Source organism: Rhinolophus ferrumequinum, chromosome X (genome assembly GCF_004115265.2).
Source record: "Rhinolophus ferrumequinum isolate MPI-CBG mRhiFer1 chromosome X, mRhiFer1_v1.p, whole genome shotgun sequence".
NCBI lineage: Eukaryota > Metazoa > Chordata > Mammalia > Chiroptera > Rhinolophidae > Rhinolophus > Rhinolophus ferrumequinum.
This window is the reverse complement of record NC_046284.1, coordinates 81,344,414-81,371,743: the sequence shown is the minus strand read 5'-3', so window position 1 is coordinate 81,371,743 and position 27,330 is coordinate 81,344,414. Positions and strand designations below refer to the sequence as shown.

Genomic DNA, 27,330 nt, shown 5'->3' with positions numbered 1-27,330 from the left:
GGTCCAAGGACCACACTTTGAGAACTACTTAGCTTTTTCCTTGGCCTTTACTTGGGGAACCTTCCCATTTGTACCCGCCCCCCCCATTTCCTGGGGTGCTTCAGTCCGTCCCTGCCTGGCTAGGGGAAGGAGGGTCTCTCTTTAGCCAGATGAGCATACCTCTGGGGCAGAACCTCCCCTCCTTTTTTTTTTTTTTTGCTTACTCCACTCCTCCCTCCTACCCCCTCCCTGACAACTACATTTCTGAGCAGCCTTAATCCTCCAGGAGGGGTGATTTCCATGGATTCATTAGCTCTGTTTGACGTTTTTCTCTTGTGTGGTGACCATCCTGCTAAGCAGAATGGGAAGAAAGCGGCTTCCAAGGTGGCCTTTGCTCCCCAGTTTGTTCACTCCAATGATCATGCCAGCCGGGAGGCTGAATTGAAGAAGAAGAGGGTAAGCCCTTTTACCTTGGGGGAAAGAGAGGGCCTGGCTTGACTGCCAGGTCCGCAGAAGTGGTAAATGGAAGGGCAATGTCCAGAATGGTTAGGATTGTTGAGACTGTTTGTGGAAGGGGGACGGGAGGATGGTTGCTTTGATACTTGATCTAGTGTCTCCATTTGCTCACCTCCCAGTCCATTGCTGTTTGGCTTATGTTCCCCCTGTGCCACTGAAACGGCCCCTGCCAGCCTCATGAGTGTATTCTCCGGCATCAGACTCATGGATAGTTTTTGTCCCCCATCTGATCCACATTTTCTGAATTTGAGAATATGCTTTCCTTGAAACACTCTGACTTTGACTTTCTTGTCACCTCACTCTTCTGGATGTCCTTCCTATTTCCCAGTCTCGCTTCCTGCTCTTTAAGTGATGGGCCATCCCATGACCGTGTGCTCTTTCCCCTCTGGTCTTAAGGGATTCCCTCTGCCTGGAACACATTCTCTCTCAGCTTCTCATGCCCTCTTTATATTGTCCTCTGCCTTGCTTTCCCTCCCCACATCTCTCTGTCTTTTTCTTTTTCCCCCAACCCCTTACCTCCTGCTGTCATATCTGCTTTCTCCCTCTATCCCTGTTCCTCCCACCTCTGCCATGTCACACTCTTTCTTCCCTCAGTCACCCACTTCCTGTTACTCTCGGTCACCCATTCCTCCCTTAGGCTGCAGACTTAATCAGCTACACTTCCAGTGTGTGTTCACTTGTTAGGTTGAAGAGATGAGGGAGAAGCAGCAGGCTGCCCGGGAGCAAGAGAGACAAAGACACAGGACGATCGAGAGCTACTGTCAGGATGTCCAGCAACGCCAGGAGGAGTTTGAGCGCAAGGTAAGAGAGCAGCCTTTGCCCCTGGGTAGGTCTGGTGTGGATTTACTCAAAAGCATCTTTCGCCATTGCTCTATGAAAGGGGAAGAGAAAGGGTGTGAGATTATTGGGAGGGAAGTAGGGAATCAGTGCGGAAAGGATGGGAAACAGTGGGGACAGGATGAGAGGGAGGTAAAGGATCATTTTGAGCCTTATCTGTGACTGGACAACCCTGGTTAGGTCCTTCCTCCCCTGCTGGCACCCAGACTGGGGGTTGGGAGTCGGGGTGGGGAGACTCAGGACTAGGGGACGGGGAGAGAGGGAGGGAGAGTATGGGGGGGGTTGAGAGGACTGTATGTGAGGGAGGTGTCCTTTTCCTTCTAGGGCTTCTGACTGTCTTTCTGCATATAGTCTCTTCTCACAGAATGTGCACCTTCCAACTCATAGTCCCTTTTCTAACCTAAAGTACGTATTTTGCCTTCCTCATCCCATGTCTCCCATAGATTGTTTTTCTCACTTACAACCTTCCTCTCTCATCCCTTACACACCCATGTGCACACTCAGGCCTCTAGCTGGGGCTCGAACCCACACTTACATATGCACACACATGTACCATGTGGGTCTGTCCATTGTTTTTCCAGTTCCCAGCTTTGTTGACTGGTCAGAGCTACTCTTCGGTGGGCTGGGGCTCACACGGCGCTCCCAGCTCCCATGGTTTCCAAAGCCTGGCTCTCACTCTGTTTCCTCCCCTGGACCATTCTCTTCTTTTTCCTTTAGGAGGAAGTTTTGCAGGAATTAAATATGTTTCCTCAGCTGGATGATGAGGCCACAAGGAAGGCTTATTATAAGGAGTTCCGTAAGGTATGGGGCCCCATTTCTCAAGGCTCTTTAGGGAGGCCAGCAGTCCCTGTCCCATCTCCTCTCCATTTCGGTTTTTCCTGACTGAGATGAAAATCTTCTCTTTCATGACCCTGTGTGATTGCTACCCAATCCTTTCCCTGCCTTCATCCCCCGTCGTTTGCCCTGCAGGTGGTGGAATACTCTGATGTGATTCTTGAAGTCCTGGATGCCAGGGACCCGTTGGGCTGCCGCTGCTTCCAAATGGAGGAGGCTGTCCTGCAGGCAGAAGGCAACAAGAAGTTGGTCCTGGTCTTGAACAAGATTGGTGGGTGTTGGGCAGGATGGGGTAAGGCAGGGCGGGGGCCAGGCCTTCTTGAAGGATTAGCTCTGTCTAGACCCCGTGACCCAGCAACACAGTGGTATTCCTGACAGTTGTTCAAGGTAGGAATTCTTGTTCCAGTTTTTAAAGCCAGGAATCTGAGAGGCTGTGAAGTCATTTGTCTAAAGACACATATAGAGTGTAGTAGAAGTTGGGAATGGAGTCCACACCTGTCTGCCTTTCCCCTGTTCTTGTCATTTTGAGCCTTATTGACTAACCCTGGAGAGTTTCTGTCTTCTCTAAGCTGGAACCCAAAGGTTAGGGGCAGAAGTGCATGTGGGCTCAGGAGTCACTCAGGTCTGTGTCTCATCCCAGTTGTGCTGTTTTCTCTGGGGTCTTGGACAAGTCATATCACCTTGAGAGCTTCCATTTCTCTAGCTATAAAATGGGCTGTGACTGTCCCAACCTCACAGGGTTGTTGTGAGAATTAATAATAAAGTGCTTGGTGTATGTGTGGTCCGTACTTCATTCTTGTCTAAGTTGTACTTGACATTTGGTTCAAACTAGAATGATCCAGAGAGGGGATGGGAAACACAGTCTTTGGGAGGCCTCTGACACCCTGGGTACCCTGGCTTCGAAGGAAGGCATCTGGGACCAAACAGCTAGTTTGCTCATTCTCCCTGAGAGAATAGAAGTCCCCTCAAGGAGGGCCAAGTGGTCCCCTACACTAGACTGTCCTTTCTAACTCTAACCTGGAAACTGGACAGGGATTGGCAGGGCCAGGGAGATACCTGTTTGGGGGGTGGGATGGGACTAGCCTTGGGTGTGGGTAGATGTGTCTTTGGAGGGAATCATAGTGATAATGTTCTTCTTACAAGTCCTATCTGCCTATTTTCCCCAGATCTTGTCCCCAAGGAGGTTGTAGAGAAGTGGCTGGATTACCTTCAGAATGAGCTGCCGACTGTGGCTTTCAAAGCCAGCACACAGCATCAGGTTAAAAACCTGGTAAGCTTGGGCCAGGGGCATCTAGATTCTTTCAGGGTAGCCTGGGCCAGGGTTGGGGAGTCATGACTTGGACTGGGGAGTCCAGCTCTTTGGTAATTGAACTGGGCCTTCAGCTTTGAGCCTTTTGCTTTACTGGATGACATGAATATTAGTTTCATTTCACTCCTGCCTATATTATTGTTCTTTAGGAAGTATTTTTTCCAGATGTAAGGGCAGTACATACTGTCTATAGAAAATTTGGAAAATATGCTTAACTATTTGTTGATTTTTAAAAATACATGCCTTCGTTCGTTTGTCTCTTTAAAATATCACACTACTTTCTAATTATATCATTAACACAGAAATACATTTTCACTGTAAAATATTAAAGTATACAGAAACATTGGCTGCTTCTAGGGAGAGAAACGGGGTGCTGGGGAACATCTTTTCAATTTTGCACCAGGACTGCAACTTATTTATTAAAAAATAAAATAGAAAAAATAAAAACAATTTTAGATAAAGCTTAAATACCCTTTCACCAGTACCCCTAATTCCAGTATCCTTTATCCATATGTACCCAGAGGTAATCACCATTGTCAGTTTGTTGTGTATCCTTTCACATGTTTTTTTGTACTTTATATAGAGATGGATGTCTATATAAAGAGAAAATAGTGTTTGGAAGAATCGTATGTGTCATCCTATGACTTGCTTTTTTTTTTTTTTCTCCTTGGAGATCTTTCTGTAGCAGTCTACTTTTTTGATGCTAAATAAAATTAGTTTCCAACTTTTTTATTGTTACAACGCGTACTTCAGCACAGACCCTTACATATGTCTTCTTGGCCCATGGGCAAGTGTTTGTGTAGGCTAGGTATTGAGAAGTGGAGTGGCTGGGTAATAGGCTTTAATGCATTTTGTATTTTATATATTTGAGGGGGACACAACACTGATAAGTTGCGTCCCCCTCAAAGTGGTCGTACCATTTATCTACCCACCAGTAGGGTAGATAAAGGTGTGAGAGGGCCTATTTCCCCCTACTCTTGCTGACATTCGATATTATTAAACGTTTTAATCTTTGCTAATCTGGAAGACACACGATATCTCATTTAAATTTTTTTGGCCTTTTTGATGGCAAAAATGTGGTAAGCATCCTTTGCTAGCAGATTTCTTTCATTTGTATTCCACTTTAAGAATATATCTCATTACTCTGTTTCTTGTTGGTGGATATTTAGGTTAACTTCTATTTTGCAATGCTGTGGTGGGTAAATAAGGAAAGAGAGATGGAAAGGCATCTGGGCAGAGGAGGTGGCGTCAGGAGTAGAGAAGGAGGCTGGAATGGCCTTGTCCTGTGTGAGGAATCAAGGGAAGGTAGGTTGTGTGTAGGTCAGGCACTATCTCTTTCCTTTGCAGGCAGGGAGGGCAGGTGTCCCTGTTGTGTAGGCAAGCAGGGCCCCAAGGCCCAGAGAAGGGAAGCAGTATTTGCATACACCTGTGAGAGGCAGAGTTGGAACTCCAACCTTACCTGTCTAGAGGCCAGATTACCATCCTGCCCCTGCTGAAGGAGGCAAGAGACATATGTCTAGGCGGAGGCAGGGACAGAGAAGACTGGAGATGCAAAGGCAGTGGAAAAACACGCCTTGTGGGTCTCCGAGGGGAGCAGGGAAATGTCAGGCGTTCGGGGCCTGCGTGAGAAGTCTTTCACTTCGGGTTGGGAATCTTGGTGACCACAGGCAGGCCCTGAAAGTTTCTCTGAATGTTGGAAATCTGGCCTCCAACTACATCTCCCACCTGACACCTCTTCTGTAATACCCCTCATTTTCTAGAACCGTTGCAGTGTGCCAGTGCAGCAGGCTTCTGAGTCACTGCTGAAAAGTAAAGCCTGTTTTGGAGCTGAAAACCTTATGAGGGTTCTGGGGAATTACTGCCGTCTCGGTGAAGTGCGCACCCATATCCGTGTGGGTGTTGTGGGTAAGGTACTTGGGGGGAAGTCACGAGGCCCAGGCTCTTCCCTGAGCAGGGGCTTCATTGGGGGAAAGGATCCTAGGAACTTTGTGTTACCTTTTTTGCGGGGAGAGAGTAGCAGTTCAGGAAGGGTTTTGTGATTTGTAATTTGGCTTGATGGATGTGAGATGGCATACTCAGAATCACCACCATGCATTTAGTGTTAGAACCATGGACCAAATGCACGGGGCTGACCTTGGAGTTCGTACCGTCTCATCCTGCCAGAGCTGTGGGAGGCAGCGGTGAACATCTCCCTTTTAGAGATAAGAACACTGAGGCCCAGAAAAGGGAAAGGGACTTCAGGGGCTCAGCCGTGTGTGAGACAAAGCAGAGCTGGGCCTCAAACTTGGGCCTGTCTGGATCCCAGGACATCGAGGGAGGGGTGGTGGGATGGGAACAGGGAAATGGAGACAGGAGAGGAGAAGAAGTGAAGCCAAGAGAGAAAGACATTGGAGAGAGAGCTGGACACAGAAAAAGATACAGATACGCATACCTGGATAGACACAGAAAACGAACTGGGAAGCCAAATGTCGGGGTTGGTGGGCAGTGGAAAGGGGAGACATTGAAATGACAGAGGCATGCTGAGAGACGGAGATATCAGAAAGAAATACCAAAGGGACAGAGGCAGACATGTGCACAGAGACCTGCCGAGAGAGACACAAGAGGGCTAGAGACACCCCATGTATGTGGAGAGGCAGACACACCCCAAAAATAGAGAGAGATGAACAGGAACAGAGAGACAGATTCAGAGAGATACATGTAGAAACAGGCAGAAACAAAGATGGAGACAGAGGAATGCACACATACAGATCTACAAACACTTGTGCAGATCCACGTATGTGGAGACATGTAGGGACCTAGAGGAGGCATGTCTAGTGACGGACCTGGGGTAAAACACATGCAGACCAAGCCCTTCCCATACATTCACTCCAGCTCTGCCTCCTCCAAGCAAATAGACCCAGAGGCATACAGCGTGTGCCCCAGATACACTAGGCCCTCAGACACAGCCATGCACCCAGAGTCACAGAGAGAGACAAGTACACACATATCTATGATGAGACAGATATATATGCATAGAGAGAGAAGGGGAGGGAAGGAGGGGGTTAGGGAGACACAGACAAGGAGAGAGAAAAAGAGACACAGTGAGACATACAGAGGGGCACATATGAAGAGAGACCACAGAAAGAACGTGTACAGAAAGACTGAGCAGAGTTGACATAGAAGGAATTACAAAGAGAGGCAGAATTGGTGGGGTGGGGAGAAAAGGACAAAGGACAGTGGCCAGAATGAGAAACAGACAAACCGGCAGGGAAAGAGATGCTTAGACAGAGATAATACGGAAAAAGAAAGACAGGATAGTGAAAAAGACTGAATCGGAGAGAAAGACAAAAATAGAAAAAGCAGTAATATTTAGAATGAGAACAACAGAGAGAGAGAGACAGAGACAGAGACAGAGATAGATGTATAGAGACTTCCATGCACACATCTGTGAGAGAACAGCAAGATATGTAAATTCTAGGACACACAGAAGGACAATAGTGAGAATGAGAGACCCAGGGAAGGAGAAACAAAGACATACATAGACAGAGAAGGGTGCATAGACCCCCAAACAAATACACCGCAGGCAGACAGCTGCTCAGAGAGCCGGACATCTGGAGATGAGCCTTCCTTCACACCCCGGTGAATTACACACCAGGACAGATGGTTCTGTTTCATTAACACTTCCCTCTGTCCACCCTCTGTGGGATCATGTCACACAGGCCTTGCATTGAGCATCTTTCCCAGGCTGGTGGTAGGTGGGAGGTGTGTATCACAGCTAGAGAGTAGGGCACCGCTACCCACTGTGTTCGCAAATGCAGGGGAGGGGAAAAAAAGCCATGTAGCGGCTTGATCCGGGCCTGGGGTGGGAAGGCAAGAGGCCAGGTTCTGATTTGCATTCCCCGTGGCCTGGTCACTGCCCCTGTCTGGGCCTCCCACACACGCTGGCCCAAATGTTCCCGAGGGCCCTTCCTGCCCTGAGCCATTTGCTGCTCCTTTATAGGCCTTCCCAATGTTGGGAAGAGCAGCCTGATCAATAGCCTGAAGCGCAGCCGTGCGTGCAGTGTGGGAGCCGTTCCTGGGATCACCAAGTAAGCACCTGCCTGCTCCCCCACTTCCATTGACCCTACCATTTCCCCAACTCTCACACCTTCAGCCCTTGCCCCTTCCTTTCCTTATCTTGGACCAACCTCTGATTCTTCCCTGGGCATGGGAGTCTCATTTAACAGCTCGCATTTACCTGGCACACCCTAGGTGTGGGCCAGGCACCCAGCTGGGTACCTCTACCATTAGCTCCTTGAAGCCTCCTAACAGCCATGCAAGGTTGGGTTATGAATAAGCAGCTCCACTTCCTAGGTGGAAGCTTAGAGAGGCTCAGACTCAGAAGCTGGCCCATGGTTCTGCAGCTCAGTCTCCAACGGCAGAGGCCAGACTAGAATCAGTTCCAGGTCTGTAGGGCCCCAGAACCCCTGGCCCCACACCTCTCCACCTTCATCTGTACACTATCCACCCCTCAGCCCTTCTCCGAACTATGTGCCTGAGGCCTAGAGGATGCCAGACATATCTGGGCTCATCAGCGTCCTACGTCCTCTTATCTCCTGCCCAGGTTCATGCAGGAGGTCTACCTGGACAAGTTCATCAGGCTGCTGGACGCCCCAGGCATTGTCCCAGGACCCAACTCGGAGGTCAGCACCATCCTGCGCAACTGCGTCCATGTGCAGAAGCTGGCAGACCCCGTGACCCCGGTGGAGACCATCCTGCAACGCTGCAACCTGGAGGAGGTGCGCAGGGCTCTTGCTCATGCCCTACGCCACTCTAAGGGCCTTTCGTTCTTCCTCATTTCTTCCTCTCTTCACCAGATTTCCAACTATTATGGCATCTCTGGGTTCCAGACCACTGAGCACTTTCTGACTGCGGTGGCCCAACGCTTGGGGAAGAAGAAGAAGGGAGGCATATACAGTCAGGAGGATGCAGCTAAAGCGGTCCTGGCTGACTGGGTGAGGTGAGGAGGGGCTAGAGGTAGGGGTGAGGCTCCACAAAGGGGCTCATCTGTATTCATTGCAATGGCAGGGCAACCTGACTTCTGGATCCCAGGGCAGGGGAAAGCCAAGGCGGTAGGTAACCTCCCGCTCGGGGATTTATGGCCAGTGAGTTTCCAGCAGTCTCTTATTCAGAAGCCACCATGTGGGTTTGCTTGTTGTTCCTCACTGTTTTTGACATGGGAACTCATTCTCTCTTTGATTGGTCATTTGTTCTCTTAATGACCTCACCAGTTTCCTCCCACCTCCCAATGCAGTGGGAAGATCAGCTTCTACACATTCCCCCCTGCCACCCACACTCTGCCTGCCCATCTCAGTGCTGAGATCGTTAAGGAGATGACTGAGGTCTTTGACATTGAAGACACCGAGCAGGCCAACGAAGACACCATGGGATGTAAGTGAGGGCATGTGGGCTGGCCTGCCTGGTACCTGGTCTTTCCCTGGTAGAGCCACGTGCACCTTACAGCAAACCTCATTTTTGACCTCCCCCTGCCCTGGCCCTGGCAGTGTGCAAAGTGAGGTGCTCAGGAAGTGTGAGCTTCCTTTCCCAGTCTCTTGGGACCTGGAGTGGACTGAGACACTTCTCTCATGTAGCCCTAGGCTTTGCCTCAGCCACCGCATGTCCATTCCTAGATTTTCATTCTCACCTCTACTGGCGGGCGAGGCATCTGAGTTGCAGAAAGGTGATATTTGCTCGATGGCGCATAGTCAGTGGCAGGCAGTGGTAGTATTCAAAACATCTCTGCTGCCCTGTTGTTGAGGACTCTCCCAGCTCAGTAGCTAGGCTGGGAGAATGGATTGCCTAGATTCAAATCCAAGTTTTGTTTTCTGTTACCTAGCTGTGTGATCTTGCACAAGCTACTTACCTTCTCCATGTCTCAATGACATTTGTAAAACGGGGACAATAGCACCCACCCGTTACATAATACGTAAAAACACTTTGAAAAGTGCCTGGAATATACCTAGTATTTGCTTGGTAAATATTAACTCTTACTGAGCCACGTGGCTTTCAGAAACTCCAGAAGGAAGTTGGTTCTCTTCAGATACTACCATCTGCAGCCTTGGCTTATGGCTTCTCCTTCCTTCTCTACACCACCCAAGAAAGGTATCTGGTGCTCTCTGGGCCTGTCTGTGGGCACTGTGGTGTAGTGGAGAAAGCCCTGGCTGGCCTACCTTCTAGTTTCTCTGTTTCTCTTGAGGACTAGTAGCTTTCCTTCTCTGGGCCTGTTGGTGTCCTTGGGTTACAAATGAGGACAAGAGGACTTTCTTGCTTTAGAGTTTATTCCTCAGGTGGCTTTGAGCAAGTCAGCCCCCTTTCTGAACTTTATTTTCCTCTTCTATCAAGTAGGCAGTTGGGAGGAATTCCCACTTCCATTCTGAGGATGCTGCTTGACTTAGATGACACTTGGCTGCATGTGAGGGCAAGAGGGATTCCATCACCGACAATGCACTTGGGCAAAAGATAGAGGTCTGGGAAATTGAGAAGAGGAAGAGGTTACTGGTGAGAGTTTCATAGAGGAGTTGGCCCTAGTGTTGGTCTTGAAAAGTGAGTAAGGATTAGAGAGGCCCAGGAAAGGGATGAGGCAAAGTTTAGAAGCAGGTGTGAAGGTGGTGTGGGCCCAGGGCAATGGGCGTTTATGGTTTGCAGTGGAGGCCAGCTGTAGGCAAGGGGCCAGAGGGAGGGGAAGGGAGACCTGGTCCTGGGAAGGGCATCCCTGTGGCTGTCATTTACAGGGCAGTGTCTCAGGCCAGTGCATTTCAGGCAATCCTATGCTATGACTCACAGCAGCCTTGTGTCATTGGACTTTATTGGACTTGTGGCATTCTCATTTTCCAGATGAGGAAGCTGAGGCTCTAGGACTAGTTCCCAGCAGGCAAATGCCCTACTGCAAAGCCCATGCATTTAATCCTTTGTCATGTGGCCTCCCAGCAGGGATGAAAGAGTCTTCCCTCCCAACTCTCCTGGGCAGTGTCCGCTTATCTTTTCCACTGAGGCCTGACCAGGGGGCTGGCAACAGGGAGGAGCCAGGGCCCTGACAGTGGTGTTGGTTGTGTTAAAGGCTTGGCCACTGGAGAATCTGATGAGCTGTTGGGTGACATGGACCCGCTCGAAATGGATATCAAGTGGCTCCATTCTCCGATGGTGAAAATAGCAGATGCTATGGAAAATAAAACCACCGTGTATAAGGTACCTGTCCCCTTTCTTCATGGCAGTCGTCTCCTCCATCCAGGGCTCTGGGAAGTGGTCAGTCCCTTCTGCCTGGCTCCCATGAGATCTGCCTATAATGGCGGGGACATGCGGGCTGTTCACTTGTTCCCTGTGGGCTCCCTGGGTACCTGGTAGGGTGCATCTTTTGCCAAGCAATGGCAGGTCCAAGGAGGAGGCATGCTTTCTCATGCAGCTTTCCCAGCCCGGCTCCAGCCCAGAGAACTGGTATACCCATCTAGCCACCCAGTTGTTCAAGTTGCACACCTGGGTATCCCTGATTCTTCTTTCCCTCCAACTAGTATCTGGGATCCCATACACAGTCTGTCACCAAGTCCCATAGCTTCTCCTTCCTAAATCTCTTGGGAAGCTGTTGGCTTCTTTCTATCCCTACCATTCCTGTAACCCTCACCTAAGCTTTCAGTCCTCTTTCACCTGGACATACATGTCCCGTGGTTTCTAATGGCCCAATTTGACCATGTCACCTCCCCATTCATGGCTCCCAGCACCTACAGGATCAAGTCAGTATGCTGTGTTATGATTCCTGGAGGCTTTTCAAGCTGCTTCTTCTGCCAGTCCCCCCATCTCTGCCCTTTAGGAGGTCACGCTTGAGTGGGTTTCAAACACAGACATCTTCACTGTGATGGGAGACACACAGGCTGGGGGAGGGAGAGCATGGATCTAAGGGCCCTAGCCTATACTACTTGTGGGCCAGGAAAGTCTTGGAGGTTTTGATACGTGCTCCACCTCTCAAGGCTGAGGAATTCTCTGGGCAAGGGGGGAGCAGCAACCTCTGGGCGGTGGCTCAGCTTATGCTCATGCCAAGGCACCAAATGGTGAGACTGGGGTGTTTAGGGAAATCGCTAGTGGGCTGGGGTGGCTGGAGTGGGGTAGATGGGGAAAGATGACTCTGGAGTCAGATCACAGAAGGCCTTGAGTTTGACTTTAAACAATAAGTAATAGGAAAATCCTGAAAGTTGGTTATTGTTTTGTGGGTCAAAGGGTTTTTACTTTTTTTTTTCATTTTGTTTCTTATATATATGTGTATGTGCGTGTGTGTGTGTATACACACACACACGCACACACACATACATATATATATACACACACACATTTTTTTTTAGTTTTTTCACTAGGTAATACGTGTACATGGTATACAATTTAAAAAGTACTAAAGGTTATACAGTGAAAAGTAAGTCTTTCTCCTGCTTCTGTCTCCCAGCCACCCTGTCCCCTCCTTGTAGGCAGTCATTATTGGCAGACTTGAATATCCTTTCAGCTATTCATCTTTATACACACACGTACATACATACAAGCAGACACAGGGATCTATTTTAATTCAAATAGTAGCATGCTATTCATATGGTTCTGCACTTCGCTTATTTCACTTACAAATTCATCTTGTAGATGGTTCCACTTGATCATTTAAAGAGCTGTCCTTTATTTTTGATGGCTACATAATATCTGGAAGGGTTTCTTAAGCAGGGATGCAACATGGTCAGGTTTATATATAAGAACTATTACTCTGGCAGCTGGGATAAAAATCAGGTTAGAAAGACAGGGGCCAGGGTGGAGGCAGGGAGTCCAGGAAGGAAACTCATTTGTCCTCTGTAAGAGATGATGAGGCCGGCACTGGCAGGAATCATGCCATTCCCGTCCTCGCTTAGGTAGTTTCAAAGGTTTCCCCTGGTGCTTGCAGGAAAATCAGTGTGAAGTTGTGTGCTTAAGGCCGTTCCTGATCATATTTCTCACTGACGCCCCAGATGTACCATTTTTCCTCAGGGCCCCATAGGAGTTCCCCACTCTATACCATATGTTCCAGACTCAGGCTCAGGGCCCCGAGCAGGGCCACTGCATTGCACAACTCCAGGAGACACCACTTAGGTGTGCTGTGTTGTGAATGGTGCCCCAGACTGCAACCTGAGAATTATACAGTGTGGTAGCCTTGCCTTTCCCCATTGTAGTGTAGCAGGTCGTCATACATACATAAGCTTGGCTGCTTGGATTCTAATTTATTCCATTGCTTACTAGCTGTGCAACCTTAGGTGCCTTGTCATAGCATTATTGCAAGGATTAAATGAGTTAATATTTGTGTGTGTACACATACACGTATACATGTACATATATATGTGTACATACATGTGTGTGTACACGCACACGCTTAGAATGATACCTGGCACATAGTGAGCTATCTGTCAATATTAGCTTTTACTACCCACATCTACCTTCCCCTCCAGCCAAACAGACACCCCTTTGGGTGCCCAGGTATGCACCATGCTTTTCCAGTGTTCAGTCAGGATGACCCTCCTTTCAGAAGTATGTTGACCACCACCATCCTCTCACCATCTGTCACTTATGCTGTGTCTCTCTGGTGTGCATTCTGACTTGTAGCGTGGTTGGTTGTATCCTCTTTTGCCTGGTTGCTTCCCGAAGATGGGACCTCCTTTGACTCATTTCTCCAGCATTTTCCCACACAGAGCTGGGCACAAAGTAGGTGTTGTGCCGGGTACCCTGCTCACTGTGCCATTTGTCATGTGGGGCGTCCGATGGGGTCTCTGCTCCCGCTCCCCACACAAGAATGCAAGATATGGTGAGGCCAAAAAGGAACACCCACGGAGCCATAGGTAGGGGAGTCATACCACTATATTCTCGCTGGCGGCTGGGTTGGAGAAACAGGAAGCAGGAGCCACACTGTTCGCAACCCTCACTGCACTGCTTGCAGGCTCAGCCACCATCTTCTTGCTAGCCCCCATTTGCTGCTAGCGAAGCCATGTCAGTTATATTAGTGGCCAATGGCTCACTGGTTACAGCTAACAGCCAACTAGCTACAGCTGATGGCCATCCAATCACAGTTGATGGCCATTTACTACCTGAGCCAGCACCTTTCCATGTGAGGCCGAGAGCCTGGAAACTGCACTCCTGGCTCTGTCCCCACACTCCACCCCTACAGGGTCTCACCTCACAATCTACGCGACAAGCGTCTTCCGTGAGGTGCCCTGTGCGAGGAGCCTGGAGGTGAATGCAATATCCTGGACACAGCCAGGCTCTCTGGACACAGCCAGGGTTTCTCAGGGCACCACCAGTACTTTTGGGCACAGCCAGACTTCCTGGGCTTCTTAGGGTACCACCAGTCTCCCTGGACACAGCCATAGTTTCTCTGGGCACAGCCAGACTTCCTGGACACAGCCAGGGCCTGTCAGGGCACTGCCACTCCCTCTGGGCGCAGCCAGACTTCCTGGACACAGCCAGGGCCTGTCAGGGCACTGCCACTCCCTCTGGGCGCAGCCAGACTTCCTGGACACAGCCAGGGCCTGTCAGGGCACTGCCACTCCCTCTGGGCGCAGCCAGTCTTCCTGGACACAGCCAGGGCCTGTCAGGGCACTGCCACTCTCCCTGGGCCTCTCAGGGTACCGTGCTGGAACAACAGCGGCTCACAGTCAAGGTGCGTACATATTCTCAATGGTGGCCGGTCAAGACACAAAAGCAAATGTCCACCAGTTCCACTACGTGGTGGTATGTTCCCAAACAGTCAAGTGGTCCATTAAATTAGGGATGGAAGGCAATTCCCCATAGTCCATAGTCATTCGCCAGGGCTGTCCTGGGGGTGAGGGATGACCTTGACCTCACCCTCATCTCCCAAGGAGGACTCAGCAAGCGTTTCCTCCTGGGACTACAAGTCCTGCATCCGGGCTGCCTCAGCAAGAACTTACCCGGCCCACAGGGCCGCAACGACCTTCGCTTTCTCCAGCCTTTGCTGGTTGGGGAACCGTCCACGTCTTTCCACCCCTCCACGGGGGTCCAGCTCTCCAGCAGCTGCTCCTCCTAGTCTTCCTGTGACTGAGTGTTCATACGCACAAACTATTCCACCGCCCTTCGGAGGGCTTTGGCCGGCACCGTACCCTGCTCGCTGCGCCATTTGTCATGCGGGGCGTCCGACGGGGTCTCTGCTCCCGCTCCCCACACAAGAACGCAGGATATGGTGAGGCCAAAAAGGAACACCCACGGAGCCATAGGTAGGGGAGTCATACTACTATATTCTTGCTGGTGGCTGGGTTGGAGACACAGGAAGCAGGAGCCACACTATCCACAACCTGCCGTCCGCTTCTCTCTGCCAACCCACCTCACTTGCTAGCTGCATTCCACTATGCTAACTGCAATCCACTCTTGCTTGCTCAGCCACCATCTTCTTGCTAGCTCCCATTTTCTGCTAGCGTAGCCACAGCAGTTATATTAGTGGCCAATGGCTCACTGGTTACAGTTAACGGCCAACTAGCCACAGCTGATGGCCGTCCATTCACAGTTGAGGGCCATTTACTACCTGAGCCAGCACCTTTCCACGTGAGGCCGAGAGCCTGGAAACTGCATTCCTGGCTCTGTCCCCACAGTAGGTGTCAGAAAATATTTGTTAAATTGATTAAGACCGTGAAGGCTCACTTGAGAGCAAAGAATCGTAATACCAATTGTCTCTGATGAAATAACTGTACGTTTTCATTTTCTTCTTGTGAAAGCCATGGAAGCTACCCATTGTCCATCCCATTTGACAGATGAGCAGACTGCAGCTGAGAGGTTAACTAAGCACCTGCTAGTCTGTGGTAGAGCCAGACTTGGAGCTTGGTTCTGTGTGTCTCCAGGCTCCATTTGTACCCAAGCCTGTCCCTGCCTCCTCTGCAGAAGTCTTTGGAGGTACTCTGGCCAGACTTCACCGCTGTCCTCTGTCTCCCCAGATTGGAGAGCTCACTGGGTATTGCACCAATCCAAACCGTCATCAGATGGGGTGGGGGAAGCGCAATGTGGACTGTCCCAGGAACGTTTGCCCAGTGGACCGCCGCCCAATGCTGCAGAGGATCATGGAGACGGACCCCCTACAACAGGGCCAGGCTCTGGCATCTGCCCTGAAGAATAAGAAGAAGATGCAGAAGCGTACAGGTGGGGGCGCCTGACCACTCCCTTGTGCTCCAAAAATGGGCCCACCTGGGGCCTTGATTAGGAGCTCCTGAGTGAGCACCTCCGTGTCCAGCCCCAGGCCCAGGTTAGGGGGCAGGGATGGGTTAGGAGGCTCAACTATAGGCACAGTGGTTCTCAATTTAGCTTATATTAGAACTGCCTGGAAGGCTTGTTAAAACACAGATATCTGGGACCCAGCCCCAGAGTTTCTAATTGAGTAGGTTGGTCTAGAGACTGAGAATTTGTGATGCTAACTGCTTCCCAGCTGATGCTGATGTTACTCCTCCGGGGACCACACTGGGAGAACCACTGAGTTAGTCTGTGTATCATATAGCCACCATTTACTCGTGAGCTGCTTTCTGTATGTCAGGAAGCTTACAAGCTATCTGTGTTGTCGTGCGGGGTGTCAGGCGGGGTCTCTGGTCCCACTCCCCACACAAGAACGCAGGATATGGTGAGGCCAAAAAGGAACACCCACGGAGCCATAGGTAGGGGAGTCACACCACTATACTCTCGCTGGCGGTTGGATTGGAGAAACAGGAAACAGGAGCCACACAATTCTCAACCCTCACTGTTCCACTTGCAGGCTCAGCCACCATCTTCTTGCTAGCCCCCATTTTCTGCTATCCTAGCCACGGCAGTTATATTAGTGCCCAATGGCTCACTGGTTACAGCTGACAGCCAGCTAGCCACAGCTGATGGCCATTTGATCACAGTCGATGGCCATTTACTACCTGAGCCAGCACCTTTCTATGTGAGGCCGAGAGCCTGGAAACTGCTTTTTGGGGCTCTGTCCCCACACTCCACCCCTACAGGGTCTCACCTCACAATCTACGCGACAAGCGTCTTCCGCGAGGGGCCCTGTGCGAGGAGCCTGAAGGTGAATGCTATTTCCTGGACACAGCCAAGCTCTCTGGTCACAGCCAGGGTTCCTCAGGGCACCACCAGTATTTCTGGGCACAGCCAGACTTCCTGGGCTTCTTAGGGTACCACCATTCTCCCCGGACACAGCCAGGGTTTCTCAGGGCACGACCAGTACTTCTGGCACAGCCAGACTTCCTGAACTTCTTAGGGTACCACTAGTCTCCCCGGGCACAGCCAGGGTTTCTCAGGGCACCACCAGTACTTCTGGGCACAGCCAGACTTCCTGGACTTCTTAGGGTACCACTGGTCTCCCTGGACACAGCCAGGGTTTCTCAGGGCACCACCAGTACTTCTGGGCACAGCCAGACTTCCTGGACTTCTTAGGGTACCACTAGTCTCCCCGGGCACACGAGGGCCTCTCAGGGCACTGCCACTCTCTCTGGACACAGCCAGACTTCCTGGGCTCAGCCAGGGCTCTCAGGGCACTGCCACTCTCTCTGGGCACAGCCAGACTTCCTGGACTCAGCCAGGGCTGTCAGGGCACTGCCACTCTCTCTGGGCCTCTCAGGGTACCGTGCCTGAACAACAGCAGCTCACAGTCAAGGTGCTTACATATTCTCGATGGTGGCCGGTCAAGACACAAAAGCAAACATCCGCCAGTTCCACTACATGGTGGTATGTTCCCAAACAGTCAAGTGGTCAATTAAATTAGGGATGGAAGGCAATTCCCCATAGTCCATAGTAATTCGCCAGGGCTGTCCTGGGGGTGAGGGATGACCTTGACCTCACCCTCAGCTCCCACGGAGGACTCAGCAAGCCATTCCTCCTGGGACTACAAGTCCTGCATCCGGGCTGCCTCAGCAAGCACTTGCCAGCCCACCGGGCTGCAAGGACCTTCGCTTTCTCCAGCCTTTGCTGGTTGGGGAACCGTCCATGTCTTCCCACCCCTCCACGGGTGTCCAGCTCTCAGGCAGCTGCTCCTCCTAGTCTTCCTGCAACTGAGTGTTCATAGGCACAAACTGCTCCACCATCCTTCGGAGAGCTTTGGCCGACACCGTACCCTGCTCGCTGTGCCATTTGTCGTGCAGGGGATCCTGCCGACTACGCCAAGTGTCGTGCAGGGCGTCCGGCAGGGTCTCTGGTCCCACTCCCCACATAAGAACGCAGGGTATGGTGAGGCCAAAAAGGAACACCCACGGGGCCATAGGTAGGGGAGTCACACCACTATACTCTCGCTGGCGGTTGGATTGGAGAAACAGGAAACAGGAGCCACACAATTCTCAACCCTCACTTCTCCACTTGCAGGCTCAGCCACCATCTTCTTGCTAGCTCCCCCTTTTTTTCTGCTAGCCTAGCCACGGCAGTTATATTAGTGCCCAATGGCTCAATGGTTACAGCTGACGGCCAACTGGCCTCAGCTGATGGCCATTTGATCACAGTCGATGGCCATTTATTACTACCTGAGCCAGCACCTTTCTATGTGAGGCCGAGAGCCTGGAAACGGCTTTTTGGGGGCTCTGTCCCCACATATGTTCACTTTATCAATAGGCAGTATACTGAAAAATCCAAAAAGTACAAAGGGATATACAGTAGAATGTCTTCTTCCAATCTCCCAGTCATCCAGGCCTCCCCCCAGAGGGTGACCTGTTAATTTCTTGTATCTCATGCCTGAGATAGGTACACAGGCAAACATCTGTATATTCTTTGTTCTCTTTTTCTGTACAAATGCTGGTCTGCTGAACGTACAGCTTTGCCACATCATTTTTCCATTCAGTATATATTAGAGATATTTCCATGTTAATTCACAAAAGAACTTCCTCCTTCATTTTAATGGTGGTCTGTTGTGTGGCCGACCCATTTAGGTCTTTATGCTATACTAATTTTCACTTGACACGTCGCAAAAGTCGTATCCTCTTTTGGTAAGTGAGGAAACTGAGGCCCAGAGTCATTAAGTGACACACTCAAGGTAAGACAACTAGTATTTGATGAAGCCAAAATGAAAACCTAGGGTTGATTGACCCAATAAGCTCTGTTCTTTGGACTAGGCTGTGTTTATAACCATTTACTCTTGGCCTGGTTCCCACACTGCGACCTGGGAATCCAAAGATAAATTGCCCTGGAACTCCTGGTCTTATTGGGGAGTGGGGAGGAAACAAGAAAACAGACACAGAGTGATCACTGTGAAGACACAGAAAGCACACTGAGGGTACCTAATCCAGCCTGGAGATGGTAGTGGGGTAAGGGTGATCAGAGAAGGCTTCCTGGAGGAGGTGATGTCTGAGGGGAATCCTGAGGAACAGTAGGGTGTGGCTGGAGGATGGGAGATAAACATTCAGGCTCAAAGTCTTTACTACTATGCTGTCCCTTTGCTGAGAGAGCTTTGAGGGTAATAGAGTGCTAGTAAGTTTAGCATAGTACAAGAAAATTGTTTGATACCAGGAAGGGATAAAAGTATTTAGAGCCCAATGAGTCTAACATTCTGAGATAGAAGCTGTGTTGGGGTGATGATTTCATAGGTAGACAAATGGGTCTGCATGTGAAGTTGAGCAGTCGTTTAGTGTTGGGGGAGGGTAAGTCAGCCAGTTTGGGAGTTTGGTGCAGACAAACGTAGATGTAGGCCAGCTCCTACAGGCCTCCCATTGGCAAGCCAGCCACCAAGTGACTGCCTGTATTTCTCTATCTGCAGATAAACTCGCCAGTAAGCTGTCCGATTCCATGATGTCTGTCCTTGACCTCTCTGGCAACGCTGATGATAGTGCTAGTGACTGATCGACTGATCTCACCCCCTTCCCTGTCCCCTCTCGAGCAACAGTTCCAGTGGGATGGGGGAATACAGATGAAATGAAATGGTTTGCTTCTCCCTGAAGCAGTTGCATATTAAAAGAACCCCACCACCATACCGCCCACCACCACTCCTCCCTCCATTCTCCAGGGAAAGAGTCCTGAGCAGCTGGAACTGCCAACCCAATACCCTCTATTTAACTCCTACTCTGTTTACAAGAGAAATGAAATAAATTATCAGCAGATCCCTAATACTAACAATTTATCCGCCACCCTATAGGTTGGGCTGGTCAGGGGGCTGACCCCTTACAGAACCCTCTAAACATGCAACTAGAGGCTAGGCTGCTAGAAGACCTGGGGGTCCCTGAGAAGGTGATGATTTCTTTCCCAATCCACAACAGATCTCAGCGGCATGACATTCCCACAATGGGCTGTAGGCCACATATCTTCCACCCAAGTCCACAAATCCTCACCTGCGAGGCATTGGGAGTTGGGGGAACAGTGATGAGCTTTCTGTGTCTCTGGGAGGGTGTGGGGATAGGTTAGAGGGAAAATGAGAATACACAAGTCTGAATGGTGCTGAAGTGTGGTAAACACTACCTTGTTCGCATTAAGGGAAAACAAGGCACCTGTTGGTAGGGTGGCTAGGTGTATTAGGGTCAAGGCCCACCTTGGGGCATTTCTGGGAAGATGTAGTTGGAGGAATCCCTTGAACTGAAGCACTCTGGGCCCTGCACTTGTGTGACCACATCTCATCTAGCACCAGCAGTTGAATTCTGTGATTCAAAAGGGTTCTCTAGTTGCATCCTTCAGAGAGCTGCTATGGGGTGTGATCAATATGGTGAATGTTTAAATGAAAAAAAAAATCACAGTAAAAGACATTGCCATTTATCCCCCTCAAAATACTCCCACTTGCTTCGAACACACTTATCCCATCATTCTTGCCACTTTCTGAAGCAGTTCTGGAAGTCCTTTCCTGAGTATCTGTAGTTGGGCTGTCGTGGCTGCCTCGATGTCCTGAATCGATTCAAAACATTTACCTCTTATGGTCATTTTGACTTTGGGGAAGAGCCAGAAGTCACCCGGTGCCAGATCTGTTGAATAAGGTGGATGAGGGCACACCGTAATGTTTTTATTTGACAAATTGCCGTTCCATGGAGCTTTCCCATTGTGATCAAAACATATGGTGAACGCTGCTGCCGAGTGCCATCCAATGGAAAGGCAGGGATTTTCAATATGGGAAGCAGCACGTTAAACCTTAGTAACAGTGTGTGACAAGTTTCAACTTGTTCGGTGCAGTCAGTCGAGTGTGAGCTACAGTTGAGTTTTTTTAAGTGTGCCATGAACCATTCTCCATTATGACAGTGCTCTGTGTCACACATTGCTTCAGTGTACGGCAATTTCTGTCAAAGAACATTATGGTGTGTCCTCATCTGCCTTATTCACTGGATCTGGCACTGCGACATCCAGCTGTTGCCCCAAAGTCAGAATGGTTCAGGACATCGAGGCAGTCATGACAGTGCAACTAAAGACCCTCATGAAAGAGGACTTCCAGAACTTCAGAAAGTGGCAAGAACGATGGGATAAGTGTTTGAAGCAAGGGGGAGTATTTGAAAAAAAATTTTTTTTAAACTTTAAGTGTGTTTTTCCAGAACCCTTCAGCTCCAAGTCAAGTAGTTGTTGCAATCTAGTTGTGGAGGGCGCAGCCCACAGTGGCCCACGTGGGGATCGAATCGGCAACCTTGTTGTTAGAGAGCACTGTGCTCTAACCAACTGAACTAACCAGCCGCCTAGGGGGGATTTTTTGAGGGGGGTTAATGGTAATGTGTCTTATTGTAAAAAATTTTTTAAAATTTAAACATTCCCCATTTTTTGATCACACCTCGTATATTGAGGGTGGTCCATCCAGCTCCTTTTCCACTGTGTAGAAAGTCATACCCCATTAAAATACAATGAAGCCTACCCCATCAGACAAACACAGACAAACCCAAGCAGTGTCAGGGACTCTCAGGGACAGGTGGCTGATAGCAGCAGAAACAGAATCTTACTTTACCTAGGATTGTTTGGGGTAATCACATGAACTCAGTTCCCAGCAATCTACTTGAGACTGGATACATTTGAAGGAAGTGGGCACTAGATTGCTTCAGTCTTTGCACCCCCTCCCCCAAACTTCCACACCACCTTTGGACCCAGAGCCACAAATTAGCCTTGCCTCTTATGCTGTCTCCCCCAAATTTACCTATTTAAATCTTAAAAGCGGAACCAAGAGAAGCCCTTGGCTGTCAGCTGATTGGCAGGAAAATGCAGACCACTTCTGCATTCTGGGGCAGCCAAAGGAGAGAATTATGGAGCACAAACCACCAAACCTTAGAAACCTGTTAACCTTCTTTAACCCTCAATACAGCTTTGCCAGTAAGGGATTAGCCTCCCCATATGTGAAAGATGAACAGGCTCATAGTTGTCAGGATGTACCCAAGGTGACATTAAGTGGTGCCAGTATTGTAATCCAGGTGTGATTAAAACCTTATGCAGTCCCTTTCCTCTGCATTGTACTCCCTCTTTGACATTGATTAAGCACCTACTTTGTGCCAGCCTCTGTTACTAGCCCTTTAAATACATTCATTCTTTTTGGGTTTTAAAAACTAAAATTTCTCTCTGAGTCTACTTGGATGAGGTCCAACTTATTTCACACTATTTTATCAAACTCTCCTGGTAGATAATAGTGTTAACAATGAAAAATTGGGATACTAGGACAGTGAAGGCCATTTTACAGTCATGGCATTTCATAATTTAACATTTAAAGTATGTTGTAGTACTCCTAAGAGATGCTGGTTACTAAGTGCAAGAAATAAGAGGTATCTCATTGATAAAGAAATAGCATGGGAAGATAAATTGGCCCAAATCAAATAGAAGAACTAAAGTCATGTCAGGGTAAGAATATGGGACCCCCGATTCTCTACAGCATATCACAAGTTTTTAAAAAGCTATTCCTTGAGTCTTCTTACCTTTTAAAAAATTAAGGTACCTTTTTACCTTCTTACCATTTTAAAAATTACATACAAAAAACCCTTTCATCAGTTATAAAAATAGTCACAGGGATGTAAAATACAGTGTAAGGAATATAATCAATATCGTAATAACCATGTATGGTGTCAGATTGGTACGAGACTTATCAAGGTGATCACTTTGTAAGGTATATAAATCTCTAATCACTATGTTGTACACCTGAAACTAGTATAACATTGTATGTCAACTGTAATAGAAAAGTAAATTAAAATTTTTGTTTAAAGTTTTCCCTTTATAGCATAAGATCTGGACAAATGTACACAATAGTGAACTAGCATAAGAATTAAGATATGCATTAGTTACATCACCCCCCAAACTCTCAGGCCCCTTTGTAGTAAACCCCCACACCCACCTTCACATCCCAGGAACCACTGATCTGTTTCCTGTCCCTGTAGTTTTGCTTTAGCATGAATGTCACATAAAAAGAATCATACATTTATACAATGGAGTATTATGCAGCCATAAAGAAGAAAGAAATCTTACCATTTGCAACAACATGGATGGATCTAGAGAACATTATGTTAAGTGAAATAAGTCAGACAGAGAAAGATAAGTACCATATGATCTCACTTATTTGCGGATTCTAAAGAAAAGAATAAGTGAATGAACTAATCAGAAACAGTTTGGGAGACAATGAGGAAAAACTGAGGGTTGCTAGATGGGCGGGAGGGGTGGGGGGTGGGGGGGAGGGTGAGGGGATTGGAGGGCAGTCGGTGACCACAGGATGGCCACGGGGTTTGAAAATTAATCTGGGGAACGTAATTTGGTGGTTACCAGAGCGTAAGGGGGTTGGGGGGTGGGGGATGAGGGTGAGGGGGATCAAATGTATGGTGATGGAAGGGGAGCTGACTCTGGGTGGTGAACACACAGTGTGATTTATGGATGATGTGATACAGAATTGCACAACTGAAATCTATGTAATTCTACTAACAATTGTCACCCCAATAAATTAAAAAAAAAAAAAAGAATCATACAACATGTAAGCTTATTTTGTGCCTATAGGTTTTTAATTTTTTTTAAAAAAGCTTACATAGGATAAAATTCCCTCTGGTGTACAGTTCTATAGGCTTTGACAAATGCATACAATTGTGTAACCAAATCAAAGGTATAAAACAGTTCCATTTCCCTCCCACCACCCACACCGCCAAATTCATTCGTGCTACTTTGTAGCAAAAACCTCCCTAGCTCTAACTCCTGGCAACCCTGATTTGTTCTTTCTCCTTATAGTTTTGTTTTTTAGAGAATGTCATGTAAGTGGAATTACATAGTATGTAGCCTTCTAACAATGGCTTTTTTCATTAAGCACAGTACATTTGAGATACATCCACATTTTTAGGTTTTATCAATAGTTCTTTATTTCTGAGATATGCTTCATTGTATTGATGTACCACCATTTGTTTATCCATTCCCCAGATGAAGGCACATTGGGTTGTTTCCAGTTTTGGACAATTACAAATAAAACTGCTATAAATATTTGCATGCAATTTTTTTGTGTGTTTTCATTTCTCTAGAGTAAATACTTAAAATTGGATTGCTGGAATATATAGTGAATATGTTTATTTTTATTTTTCAATTACAGTTGACATTAGTTTGATATTACTTTCAGGTGTACAACGTAGTGGTTAGACATTTGTATAACTTACGAAGTGATTCCCCGACAGGTCTAGTGCCCACTTGACACCATACATAGTTATTACAATATTATTGACTTACAATATTATTGATCTTTGAATGTATGCTTTCAATTCTTTGGACTACATACCCAGAAGTAGGATTGCTGGATCATATGGTAATTCTATTTTTAACTTATTTGAGGAGCCTCCATACTGTTTTCTGTAGCAGGTGCACCATTTTACATTCCCGCCAACAGTGCACGAGGGGTCCAGTTTCTCCACATCCTTGCCAACACTTATTTTTTTTTAATAGTAATCATCCTAATGGGTGTGAAGTGATAATCTCACTGTTATTTTTATTTGCACTTCCCTAATGATTAGTGATGTTGAGCATTTTTTTGGTATGCTTATTGGTAATCTGTATATCTTTGAGTAATGTCATTTTTAAATTGGGTTCTTTGGTTGCTATTTTTGTTGTTGTTTAGTTGTAAAAATTCTATCTCTGTATATTAACCCCTTATCAGATATATGATTTGCAAACATTTTCTCCCATTCTGTGGGTGGCTTTTTCATTCTGTTATTTATGTCCTTTAATGCACAGTTTTTCATTTTGATGTGTCCATTTTTTTTCTTTTGTTGCCTTTCCTTTGTGTCACATCCAAGAAATCATTGCCAAATCCAATGTCTTGAAGCTTTCCCCCTGTTTTCTGCAAAGAATTTTATAGTTTTACCTCTTACATTTAAGTCTTTGATCTATTTTGAGTTAATTTTTGTATATGGTGTAAGGTAAAGGTCCAACTTCACTTTTTTGCTGGTGGATATCCAGTTTTCCCACCACTGTTTGTTGATCTAAACAGTGTCTTCTTAAGGGAATAATTTTTTTAATTTTGGTGAAGTTTAATTTATCATTTAATTTTATGGATCATGCTTTTGGTGTCATAATGAACCTTTCTTTGCCTGTCACAAAATTACAAAAGTTTTCTCCTATGTTTCCTTTTACGAGTTTTATAGTTTTAGGTTATACACTTAGTCCTGTGACCAATTTTGGGTTAATTTTTTTGGTATTTTAAAGCATTTTTTATTAAAATGTAGCTAACATACAGTATTATATTAGTTTCAGGTATACATCATAGTTATTCAAGAGTACCCACCTCGCACTATATAGTTATTACAATATTGTTGATTATATTCCCTATGCTAAAGAAGCGATCACCATGATAAGTCCAGCAACCATCTGACACTGTACCACACTATCACAATATTATTGATCTTTCTCCCCTTTTGAAATTTTTCAATTAGAGTTGATATTCAATATTATTTTATATTAGTTTGAAGCACATAGCATAGTGGTTGGACAGTTACATAATTTAGGAAGTGATCCCCCTGACTAGTACCACCTGGCACTATACATAGTTATTACCATATTATTAATTATATTCCCTATACTTTACATCTTCACAACTATTTTTAACTACCAATTTGTTTTTCGTAATCCCGTCACCTTTTTCACCCTGCCCCCAACCCCCTCCCATCTATCACTCCAAATCTAGTACTGATCTAACACCATACATAGTTATTACAGTATTAGTGACTATATTCTTTATGCTATACCCTACATCGCCATGATTACTTTGTAACAACCAGTTTGTACTTGTTAATCCCTTCTCTTTTTCACGCTACCCCAACCCCTCCTCCCATCTGGCAACCATCAAAATGTTCTCTGTATCTATGAGTTTGTTCCTATTTCATTTGCTTATTTATTTTGTTCTTTAGATTCCACTTATGAGTGAATTCATATGACATTTATCTTTCGCTGTCTGACTTATTACACTTAGCACAGTACCATCTAGGTCCATCCCTGTTGTCACAGATGGCAAAAATTCATTCCTTTTTATGGCTGAATAATATTCCAAGGTATATATGCACCACCTCTTTATCCATTCATCCATTCAGGGACACCCAGGTTGCCTCCACATCTTGGCCATTGTAAACAATGCTGCGAAGAACATGTGAATGTGTACATGGCCCCTCAAAGCAGCGTTTTGTGTGTCTTCGGATAAATACCCAGAAGTGGGATTAGTGGGTCCTTCTTTGTCTCTTGTTATAGCCTTTGTTTTAAAGTCTATTTTGTCTGGTATAGGTATTGATACCCCAGCTTTTTTTTTTCCTTTCGTTTTCACTTTCATGAAATATCTTTTTCCATCCCTTTACTTTCCATGTGTGTGTCTTTTAGTCTGAAATGATTGTCTTGTAGCAGACTATGTAAGGGTTTTTTGTTTTCTTATCCATTCAGCCCACCTAAGTCTTTTGATTGGAGCATTTACTCCATATATACATTGAAAGTAATTGTTGATGGATATGTAGCTATTGCCATTTTGTTATTCATAATTTTTTTTAAAAAAGATTTTATTGGGGAAGGGGAACAGGACTTTATTGGGGAACAGAGTGTACTTCCAGGACTTTTTACTAAGTCAAGTTGTTGTCCTTTCAATCTTAGTTGTGGAGGGTGCAGCTCAGCTCCAGGTCCAGTTGCTGTTTCTAGTTGCAGGGGGCACAGCTCACCATCCTTTGCGGGAGTTGAGGAATCGAACCGGCAACCTTGTGGTTGAGAGGATGCGCTCCAACCAACTGAGCCATCCGGGAGCTCAGCGGCAGCTCAGCTCAAGGTGCCGTGTTCAATCTTAGTTGCAGGGGGCGCTGCCCACCATCCCTTGCGGGACTCGAGGAATTGAACTGGCAACCTTGTGGTTGATAGCCCACTGGGCCATGTGGGAATCGAACCGGCAGCCTTCGGAGTTAGGAGCATGGCGCTCTAACCGCCTGAGCTACCGGGCCTGCCCTATTATTCATAGTTTTGATCATTATTTTTCCATCTTAAAGAAGTCCCTCTAATATTCCATGTAATACTGGTTTGGTGGTGATGAGCTCCTTTAGCTTTTTCTTGTCTGGAAAGCTCTTTATCTGTCTTCAATTTTAAATGATAGCTTTACTGGGTAGAGTAGTCTTCATTATGGGTCCTTGCTTTCCATCCCTTTGAAAATTTCATGCCAGTCCCTTCCGGCCTACAAAGTTTTTGTTGAGAAATCAGCTGACAGTCTTATGGGAACTCCCTTTTAGGTCACTAACTGCTTTTCTCTTGCTGCTTTTAGGATCCTCTCTTTGTTTTTAACCTTTGCCATTTTAATTATAGTGTGTTTTGGTGTGGACCTGTTTGGGTTCATTTTTGGGGGTCTCTCTGTGCTTCCTGGACTTGTATGTCTATTTCCTTCATCAGGTTAGGAAAGTTTCCAGTCATTATTTCTTCAAATAGGTTCTCAATCCCTTGCTCTCTCTCTTCTCCTTCTGGTACCCCTGTGATGCGAATGT

General features: G+C 47.2%; 1 protein-coding gene across 2 annotated transcripts in view; it reads left to right on the top strand.

Annotated features, from left to right (window-relative positions):
- The window catches only part of GNL3L (G protein nucleolar 3 like), a 28,203-nt gene extending 8,849 nt beyond the window's left edge, over positions 1–19,354 (top strand). Inside the window, exons 5-17 of one of the 2 annotated variants that reach the window (XM_033103408.1) lie at positions 340–435; positions 1,180–1,296; positions 2,050–2,133; positions 2,302–2,437; positions 3,333–3,436; positions 5,236–5,380; positions 7,455–7,542; positions 8,058–8,232; positions 8,311–8,453; positions 8,748–8,884; positions 10,551–10,678; positions 15,421–15,622; positions 19,191–19,354. In XM_033103408.1, the coding sequence (XP_032959299.1) occupies positions 340–435; positions 1,180–1,296; positions 2,050–2,133; positions 2,302–2,437; positions 3,333–3,436; positions 5,236–5,380; positions 7,455–7,542; positions 8,058–8,232; positions 8,311–8,453; positions 8,748–8,884; positions 10,551–10,678; positions 15,421–15,622; positions 19,191–19,273 (1,638 nt within the window). In that variant the 3' untranslated portion in view covers positions 19,274–19,354. The remainder of the gene's footprint in view (positions 1–339; positions 436–1,179; positions 1,297–2,049; positions 2,134–2,301; positions 2,438–3,332; positions 3,437–5,235; positions 5,381–7,454; positions 7,543–8,057; positions 8,233–8,310; positions 8,454–8,747; positions 8,885–10,550; positions 10,679–15,420; positions 15,623–19,190) is intronic. The other variant, XM_033103415.1, reaches the window with a different exon arrangement.
- The last annotated feature ends 7,976 nt before the right edge of the window (positions 19,355–27,330 follow it).